The sequence below is a fragment of the Helicoverpa zea genome, chromosome 8 (genome assembly GCF_022581195.2).
Source record: "Helicoverpa zea isolate HzStark_Cry1AcR chromosome 8, ilHelZeax1.1, whole genome shotgun sequence".
Lineage (NCBI taxonomy): Eukaryota > Metazoa > Arthropoda > Insecta > Lepidoptera > Noctuidae > Helicoverpa > Helicoverpa zea.
The window spans coordinates 5,964,459-5,974,635 of record NC_061459.1 but is presented as its reverse complement, the minus strand read 5'-3'; the positions used below and the strand labels follow the sequence as shown (position 1 = coordinate 5,974,635).

General features: G+C 34.3%; 2 protein-coding genes across 3 annotated transcripts; one reads left to right on the top strand and one right to left on the bottom strand.

The window, feature by feature from the left end:
* Window positions 1–1,005: 1,005 nt before the first annotated feature.
* Window positions 1,006–4,016, top strand: LOC124632441 (coiled-coil domain-containing protein 22). 2 transcript variants are annotated; one of them, XM_047167285.1, is made up of 8 exons: window positions 1,006–1,233; window positions 1,304–1,475; window positions 1,551–1,809; window positions 1,892–2,172; window positions 2,279–2,503; window positions 2,588–2,727; window positions 2,823–2,988; window positions 3,056–4,016. In XM_047167285.1, the coding sequence occupies exons 1-8, from the start codon at window positions 1,184–1,186 to the stop codon at window positions 3,272–3,274; spliced, it is 1,512 nt and encodes a 503-aa protein (XP_047023241.1). In that variant the 5' UTR covers window positions 1,006–1,183; the 3' UTR covers window positions 3,275–4,016. The 2 variants fall into 2 exon arrangements, with proteins under 2 accessions (XP_047023241.1, XP_047023242.1); XM_047167286.1 differs by lacking the exon at window positions 1,304–1,475 and having other exon boundaries at window positions 1,037–1,233.
* LOC124632442 (28S ribosomal protein S27, mitochondrial) lies at window positions 4,009–5,552 on the bottom strand. Its single transcript, XM_047167288.1, has 2 exons — window positions 4,395–5,552; window positions 4,009–4,318 (listed from the first exon to the last, which is right to left on the bottom strand). Exons 1-2 carry the CDS (start codon window positions 5,445–5,447, stop codon window positions 4,046–4,048), a joined length of 1,326 nt encoding a protein of 441 aa, XP_047023244.1. The 5' UTR covers window positions 5,448–5,552; the 3' UTR covers window positions 4,009–4,045.
* Window positions 5,553–10,177: the final 4,625 nt, after the last annotated feature.

The following is a 10,177-nucleotide window of genomic DNA, read 5'->3' as shown; positions in this document are numbered from 1 at the left end:
TGCAGGGGGAGGACACTCCGTACATTTTGACAGCTAAGTAAACGAAGAGTCGCCACCTTTTATTTGGCCCGGAAACTATTTACTATCTAAAAGATACCTTAAATTACCAACAGATGGCACTACACTATAATCGATTTTGTTTGTTAATATAAAATTATTTATGCAATATTAATTAGAGAAAAGTATGAGGAAAATATTAGACTCTTTAAAAAAAGATATAATAGGCGAATAAATTAAATACGGTTTAAAAAAGCACAAATATCAAATTTCATCTAAAAAGACCTGGTGTCAGTATTCCAAGTAACAACAAAACCGATCATAATAATATCAATATGGCGGTTTTTTGCATTCCGCATACACGCGTAAATAAAAAGTAATATATAATAATTATTTGTTTTCCTTCGAACTTTTACTATATTAACGATGACATTTTCTATTAGTGTAAGTAGCACCATGTAACTATAACGATAACCAATGTTATAGTTATATGGTGCTACTTACCCTAATATAAAATGTTATGAATATGATGCATAATTATAATATTTTTATAGCTATAGCTATGTAGGTAGTTCGGGGCCAATTTAGAGAAAGATGGCGCATTGTCAAATTGGGTTGCAAGAATAACACGTGAGTGGGCTCTCTTTTCCCTATATATTACTTTACTCTTTGACTGATTGACACTGACAGTCTGACAGTGTCACCAACCGAATCTCCTTGTTAGCTGTCTGTCTACGTTTCGTTAACACTGAACGAGTCTTTTGACTACTTTACTCTTTTTTTTTTATTGAGTTCTCAGTTGCAGATTAACATTAACTAGTCTGTGTGATTAACTGATGACTAAAGTGACAGTCAATACTATCATCATTAAACATTTCATTAAAGAATGTTTACAAGTATAAAAAAATAATTGTACAATTTTTATTCCCATTGGACTTCAATATAATTCAGGTCGATTTCAACCTGTCAGTCACATCTGTCAAGCAAGAATAATGTCAAGTGATTGAATCAATCATTATCAGAAGTGTTTGTATTGTTGTACCAAATAATAATTTCTGAGTTATTTATTGTAATATTATTGCTCTTATTTTCTGATATCTAACCAAGTTATACATTCATCTAGATTAGCTATTTTTATTTAAGTTTCCGCTTAGAATTGAAACAAATTAAGAACGTGAGCTTAAAAATGGAAGAAGTTGATTCCATTATTTTACATTTCCTTCGACAGCTAAATATGTAAGTACTTATAATTTAAAGAACCACGAAATTGTTGACCTCTCGACCATAATTCTGGATTATTTTGCAGCAATATAGATGATGAGATCAAAAACATTAATGAACTACCTGTTCACATCATTATCGAATCCGCGTCGACATGTTTAAGCGCGATTAATCCGTCTGTTAAAGTAACAAAAAATCTGCCACCGGGTATATCGCAGAGAATAGAAGTGGCTTCTCAGATTGCTTCTGTTTGTAAGGTAATTTCTCATTACCTTGATTATGTATTGATCTAAAGTTTGTGGAAATTATTTGGATGACTTTATTCTTTACAGGACCTTGGATACAAGAATGATGTTGGTTATCAAACTTTTTTATATCACAACGAGTGTGAGTTGAGGCAAGTGTTTATGTTTTTAATAGAAAGATTACCAAATGAGGGGAAACAAGCACCAACAAATATACAATCTGCCAACAGAAAATCATTACTTAAAAGAAATATTAGCAATAAAATTGGAGAAGAACTCAAGTCTATTTGGATCACACCATGTTGCAAGCCTAATTCTAATAAAATTGGTGACTTTAGTTCTGCAGGTGAAACTTTATACATATTAGTTTTATACAAACCTCTCTTAAAAATAATAAGAAATGGTAGTACAATTTTCAATGTTTTTAGATATAACTTCTACCTGTAGCTATACAAGCCTACCTGATGAACAGGTCATAGAAAAGCTGTTAAAAATTAAAGAACTCAGCAAAACTAATGTATCACTGCTTTCTAATGAACAACCAAGTAAACAGACAGAGCAACAGATTACTCAGACAGAGCCTGCAGCTAAAATAAATGAACATTCAACTAAAAGTCTGAAAGAGTTAAAAGAAACGGCTATTGTTTTAAGGCAAAAGTTGGATACCCTTGAGAACGAAAAGAATGTGATGGAAGTTGAGTTATCACAGGTAGGTTTTACTACATGAGCCTATCAGTCAAGTAATATTGTTTAGTTTTTTATAAATAACTGTAAACATAAGAATATAATCACCAATTTACACTTTTATGTTTCAGGCACAAAAGTCATTTGAGAGAGCTGATGCAGACCTAAAAAATGTGCTGAACATTCTCAATAGTATTGGAATAACTGATGTTGAGGCTGAAGGTGTGGCAGGTTTGATAGAAAAAGAACAAATGAACATCGCTAGCTTACATAGACAGAGTGAGGAACTAACATCAAGAAACTTGTCTGTTATGGTTGAAATTGACAAAATTACTAATAGCATGAACTTGACAGAAGTATGTTTAATTTTTCTGTGTTCTTATATTATTCACTATAAATAATATTCATGTAATATGCTGAATAACATACTACAATTTCAGTCTGAGAGAAGCAGGTGCAGAAAAATCTTGAGTACCTTGAAAGAGACTGCTAAGGCTTTGAAAGAAGAACATGACAAGAAAGAAATATTAGGGAACCAATTAAAGGAGAGTTATGCCAAGCTAAGGGGCGGAAATAAAAGGTTTGTCAAGACATAATTGGTAGTGGGATATACACAATTATTGAATTGCAGATACCCTCTGTCAGTTTTTTCATACACTATATATATTTTTGTAGGTCCATATACACAAAAAGGATTTTAGAAATTATAAGTAATGTAGATAAGCAGAACATGGAGATAAAGAAGATACTTGATGACACAAGACAGTTGCAAAAAGAAATAAATAGCTTAGAAGGTCAACTTGATAGATGCTTTACAATAGCTGATGAGACTCTTTTTAGGGTAAGTATTATTTATTTGAAATAAGTGCATAAAGTAAATAAGTATTAATTATTTTCTTTTTTTTAAGGATGCTAAAAAAGATGACCAAGCTAAAAAGGCATACAAGTTGCTGGCCTTGCTTCATTCAGAGTGCAACACTATTGTTTCCCTTGTCAATGATACTGGTACGTTGGCCAGGGACATAGTTGATTTAGAAGAGAACATTCAGACTGAGACAGCCAAGAGAACTGAAGATACTCTAAGGAAAATACAACTTGATCTTGCTAAGATACAGGAAGAGGGATAATTATTTTTTAAACACATGTGCAAAAATTGTGATGTGTAAGGAGCATTTCATTTCACTACTATTACTCAGGCCTTTCTCTTTGGTTCTTGTATTGCTAAGTATTGATATCAAGAAATTTATTTATTCCTTATGCATCCATCAGACATAGTACTGATCTTGATTAGCTTAAAGAAATAAGACTTTAAAGTTGCTTATGTACTGATAATTTCCCTCTTACATATTTATCTACTAGCTTCTGCTCACGTGGTGTGTGAAAGTAGCCCATGTGTCTATCCAGGGTATCTACTCACCATATAATATTAGTAGGTTAAAATAGGAAGTGTATATTATTTTGTTGTATATGAGCATAGATATAATAGTAAATAGATTGGCAATCATGTAATTTTTGAGTGACTTTTTCTGTGTAAATATGGGCTGAGTGATTTTGTTTTTGTAACACATACCACATATATTTATCTGTCACGCATTGCCAGTCTATCAAACTGTAGTGGAATCTTAAATCTATGTGTATATGAGATACCCTAAAACTACATTTATTTTATCTGGGTACAGGAAGTTCCCCCAGAATGCTGGTGAAACCGTTTATTTTACGTTATAAGTTGGAAAGTAAAGCTTTTTCTGAATTTAAAAATTCTTTTCTAATATGATTTTAGATATAAATATGATGAGAAATGATCTGCTAAATCAAATGTTATGTATGCTAAAATTATCTATTGTATATAATAAAATTAATATTCAAGTATTCTAAACTTTTATTCTATCAACTTATGACTACTTCCTTCTTGGCAAAATCTCTGGTGGAATATAGTTTTCTTCTGACTTTTTAGATGCAGTCTTCTTTGTAGTAGACTTGTCAACTAGTTTTTCTTTTTCTTCTATTTGAAGGTCTATTTTGTCTTCATTTTCAAAGAACCACAATTTTTGTTCTTGATCCTTCATTTCATTTTGTTTTTGTTGGATTACTTGTATTCGCCGTGCTCTGTCCAGTCTTTGAGCTTGTTCTTCAAGTTTTTCATCTCTTAATTTGGCCCATGATTGGAACAGCTGAAATAATTAAGTAATATTTTAGTAATGTGTTAGTTTTATTAATACTTTTTTTGAGAAGAGTATTAGCAGTTACCTGTTTTTGTTGAGATACATCATTTTTATGTGATTTGTTGATAGCATTCTCAATAGCAACTTCTAGTGACTTTTCCAATTTGTCATCAGAATTCTGTTCTACTTTGCTCAATATTGAAATTACATTTTCTAATGTTGGCTTGATTTCAGCTTCTGCAGCATCATGTGCACTTTGTACAAGTTCTATAACTTCTTTGTAAACTTTAAATGATTTGTCAGTACAAATTTTTTCACAGAAAACTGATAATTTATCATATTTTTTGTAGATTAGCCACCCGATAAGTTGCAAGTTATTGTTTAAATTGTTGGAAGCCCTTTCTGAGATCCATGCCAATGTTTTACCAGATAATGTGAGTGTATCATTTATGTCAAAATGATCATCAAAGTAAGGGTTTCGAAGGAATTTGACTCTAATTTTAATTTCTTCAACCTTTTTACTTTTCTCCGCTGGTGGTTCTTCCGGTGGTGGGGGAGTGTAGCTATTGATGTACTTGTAGCAAGCGTACTGACACAAAGTGCATGTTATTTCATTATTATATTCTTCTTGAAGCATTACTAATGAAGCCACTCTGGCAGCAAGTTCGAAGTCTGATATGGTAAGTAGTTTGTCCAAAAGCATATTTGCAGTGTAGTCATCAAGAAAAACACCATAGTTAAGAGGATCTTTTAATATTTCAATCAGTTCTTTGACATCACCAAACTCCAAAAAATGCCTTATAGTGGCTTGATGTGTTGAGTCTAACATGTTACCTGTCTCGGCAGTTGTCCTAAGTTTATGGAGCAGGTCCTTAAGTTCTTCGAGGTGGCTGGGATCTTTAATTGCATTTGCGAACAAATCAACATCTATTGCACTGATTACGCCTTTCGAAGCATAGTTTTGATCGAGTATGTTGTAGAAATCATGAATGACTATTTTATTAAATACAGGAGAAGAATTCATATTATTCCAAGCATCGGTACATTTGTATTCTTTGGTTAAGAAATTCTTCTTCTGAATAATGACAGGACACAATATGTTATTCCTAATAAAAACTTTTCGACAATTACGTAACATTGTGAGGAATAGTTTTTATATTAATTCTGTGAAAAACACTCGGTACTTCAGCAAAAATATCGTCAGAATAAAATAAATAATTATTTATAGGTTAACTGAAATGTCAATGTCAATTGTCAATAACCCGTCCCGACATCGACAACAACCACAGAGTATAATAACAGTAACAGACAACCACCACGCATAGTAACGTATCGCGCAATTTAATTGGTCGTCTAGAGAGCGCGTAAGAATCTGCCAGACTTGAGTCATGACTCGAGTGATGAGTTTTGTCAAAAATAAAATTGACACAATATTTTTAGAAAAGTGTTCTAATAAATCCTATAAAGTGTTCAACAGATGTTTAAAGTTTTTGTAGCAAGGCCCAATATGTCCAGAAATCTGACTTTTTTGAACCGAGCCACGTAAAGGGTTCGGCGCAATGTTTTTTTTCAAACATTGGTATTTTCGCAAACGTTCAACGCCATCTATCACTTTCTTGGTTATTATAGTTAGTTAATTATTTTTTTTTTGAATTCCTAAACAGAAAACCATTGCATAACAGCGGCGCATCTATCGGACGTAACCTACTTGATTCATGGCGCGGAGCTACGCTTTGTCTATGTCACATTTTACCCCACAAACAAATGAGTCGTGTGAACCCGTGTGTGAACCTTTGAGTGTTGTCATGTATACCTAAACACTTTTTAAAATTTTAACATAATAAAACTGTTAAAAAACAATTAGTACTTGTAAAACTGCCCCGTAAAAGACCTCAACTTGCTCGAGGAATGTATCCGCTTTAAAAATGTATGTCTACTATAACTTTACTGTGTGGCAGATGTACATTCATGAATGGACATAATAATTTAAATAGAATAAGTTCTTTAACCGTCAAATCCGTAGCGGACCCCAATCGGGGTCTGAACATCAATGTCACCGTAAGCTCGGTTTAGACCCCAATTGGGGTCTGCGAATCAGTCATACACTTTCCTAATTATTTACGCTCATATTTATTTTCTTTCCAATCAAACCACATTTGTGAGTACTAAATAAAATAACTAAATAAATTTAAATTATTATTACGCATTCAAACCTTTCATATTTAGCATCCCGTTAGAAATATACCTTTTTAAAATCCAATCGTAATTACCGGGAATTCTGATCGAACTCGCCATGTTTGTTTACATTAGTTGTTTTTTTAAATTTGAAGACGCATAGACAAGATGGCGACGGTGATAGAAGTTTTGCATCGAATGATCCGATTCCTTAAAATAAAGAATCGATTTAATAATTTTATATTATTTGATATTATAATATTACTAAATTGCACTTTTGTATACTTACCATAATCTGAAAATAAATTAGGAAAAGTAAAATGACTTAATTTATTTTGAAAAAAAATGCTAGAAAATCAGTGGTAGAAAATACGTTGTAGCCGGAATAAAAAAAATCTTCGGTTTTTAGGGTTTCTGAAGACGGCAAATGAAGACTTATTCTTCGGGTGTTTGATGTGCAGGATTCCTGTAGATCTGCCAAACTTAATGGCGATTCGTTACTTCCAACTTTTTAACTGAGCGGCAAAGCTATTTGACGAGAGCCGTAGTTAGGTGTAGTTATCGCAAAATTTTATGACGATTTTATTGTTTGAAGGGCAAATAGTTCGCTGTTCATCGAAAGCTGGTCCAAGATGGAAAGATGGCCGCCGCCGACTTATTTTTAACCGACTTCCCAAAAAGCGGAGGTTCTCAATTCGACCGTTTTTTTTTGTATGTTTGTTACGCGATTACTCAGCCATTTATTTATCGATTTTGATGATTCTTTTTTTGTTTGATAGCGTGTACTTCCGAGGTGGTCCCATTATCATTAGGTCAGGATCTGATGATGGAACCTTGAGAAATCGAGGGCGACTTTCGAAAGTTGCAGAAATGCATAGGTTGAAATCTTATCACTCAGGTGTTTGCCTGGTAGCACTATTCAACAGTGAAGGCTTTGAGCTGACCTGATGATGGAGACCAGTGAAGGTCGAGGGAACTCGACAACTGAATATTTAAACTTTCTCGTGTTTGTGCTTATATTATTCGTATTTACGAGGCCTCTGCAACAGTGAAGGAGATGGAGACGAGAGAAGTACGGTTGTCGAGTTCCCTCGACCTTCTCTGGTCTCCATCATCAGGTCAGCTCCAAACCTTTACTGTCTCATAGTGTTATCAGATATACATCTGAGTGTCAAGTTATAACCTTATCTATGCTTACAATTTTCGAGAGCTGCCCTCGATTTCTCAAGGTTTCCATCATCAGATCCTGGACCTAATAACAAATATGGGGAATATACCCTTTCGACCAAAAACAAACATCCAAATTGAGAACCACCTCCTTTTTGGGATTCGGTTAAAAATATTTGGTGACTTTAAAATCAATCAATTATTATGTCTCTAACCGACCACGGGACTACAGAGTCCCGGATTTTTGGAAGGCGAACGTGGGGCCGAAGCCAACACGCTGAAGCCCTTTTGAGACAACTTTAATGAAATGGTGACACAAAACCGACGATTATCCCTGTATACACTATAGAAATGTACCCAAGGACAATGCCCGGTTCTGTGCTAAACTATTGCTAACTATGGATGAAAACTACTTGGGCTATTGTGATGGGATGCTAGTGGACTAGGAATGGGGAAACTACGGGAACTATGGCACCTGCCGATAACAATGTAATAAATACACGTAAAAATGGCAGGTGGAGACTCGCCAACTCACTTACTGGGCCCCCGGGAATCAGTCGCTAAATCGCAACAAGAGGGCAACAGGTACATGAGCGGCTGAAGGGTGAGGATACCTCGGCGGACTTTAAACGCAGATCACGCGCTCCCTGTGGGTCCAGCATCACCGGCCCACTCGCCACTTACCACGAGGCACCTACCCTCCGAGCGGGCTGCTAACCCTACTCTAGCGACTCCACTCTGACCGGCCGGTGAAGGCAAGCCAAGAGGCGGGAGACCTCTCCCCCGTCATGCTTCACTCCGGCAAGCCGGAGATGGGGGACAGTATACTCTCCCTGGAGCACTCGGATATATAGCCCCGCGGGGTCGCTACTCCCCGTCATCCGCCTCAGATGCCCTGCGGGGCAAATCAATCAATTATTATTATTGTTTCTCATCATCAAATAAGTACATACCTTTGGTAGTTACAAATTGCATTATATTTCAGAACACCCGCATACCCTCCGCCGAAACAAAAATGTTAGAATTGTTGAGAAATAATATAAGAATAAATTAAAATTCCGTAATAGGTAATAAAAATTCAATTAAAGTTAAAAATTATTACGAATGACGCAACACCAAAATAAATAATACATATAAAAATTTAATGCTAAAAACTTACATATCTTTTTTCTTAACAACAAAAACAAATTGAACCTATAATTTAAAATTAATAAATAAAATTGAAATAAGTTGCTATTAAAAAATAGGTATATATAAAATTGGTATTCGATTATTTATAATAAATTTCCGATTTAGGTATCGAATGCACACCGCTGATTGAAAAAAAAAAAAACTCCATTCCAAACTCTACTTGTCTGTGACTTGACTGATGTTGTAAATTGTTCATTTTTATTGTGTATTTTATGTGCTGATTTTTTAGTTATTGAACATAAATAAGTGCACGAAATGTATTGCAACGGATTGAAAATGTTATAAATATGACGTTTGTGTTGTGTTTGAGAAAGTGATGCGATTACTTATTGGTAAGTTTTCACCAAATTTGAAATGCCTAACTTTTCGATAGACTTAAAAACACCGTAATTATTATCTTTTTCTGAATTAACTGACCCCATTTGACCTTTGCACGTTGTTGTCAAATAAGTGAGCTCTAAAGTTATAGTTAAAATACTTCTGATCAGGCATTACGGACTTAGAATTCATGTGTTGAAAGTTAGTACAAATTTTTGACTTCCATGTCGCGATTCAAAATATCCCGCCGAATCAACGGTAAAGTCATATGTCAAAATCTTGTCGAGCAGAGGGGTGAAAGGTATGTACCGGGAAAATAAAATTGACGCCTACTTTTTTCCAACAAAATGCCTAGTGATTACGAGTAGATTATTTCTGACAGGCAGAGACGGGTGAACGCTGATAATGAAATGTTATATCGGGTGTGTCGCACCTAATCACATTAAATTAAGAAAATGAAATTAAAGAAATGAAAATACGCAAAAAAAATGCATTTTACGAACAAAATTAATGCAATAAAAATGTGCGAAAATTAGAACACCATTTAAAAGTCAGTTAATAGACACAACGGAAATTCTCCCTTGAAAGCTGAAAGCTGGTCAAAACATTCGATACTCCTAACTTTATATCTGCTTTGCACATGATTATGTAAATTATAAAAACGAAAAATGACTCCTGTGGTTAAACCGCTAAATGGATTAGGTTATTTTTTTTACAATTCGGATTTAATGTGATTAGGTACGACACACCCGATATAGATCATAGTAAGACTACTTGTTTATGCAGAGAAATGGGAACTGGAAGCCGATCGCAACAGAGTTGGTAATTCCGTTCTTGTATTATAATTTTGCTGCTTTTGATGCTTGGCTGTCGGTGCAGATATGGTGAACCTTGAAATTATCAGCAGTAAAAAAATGTTACGATAAAAAATATTTTTCCCATTATTTTTGGACAATCGCATAACACTTTATCATCGTTGTTTACAATATAGCTTACAGAACACATAAACACATAAAA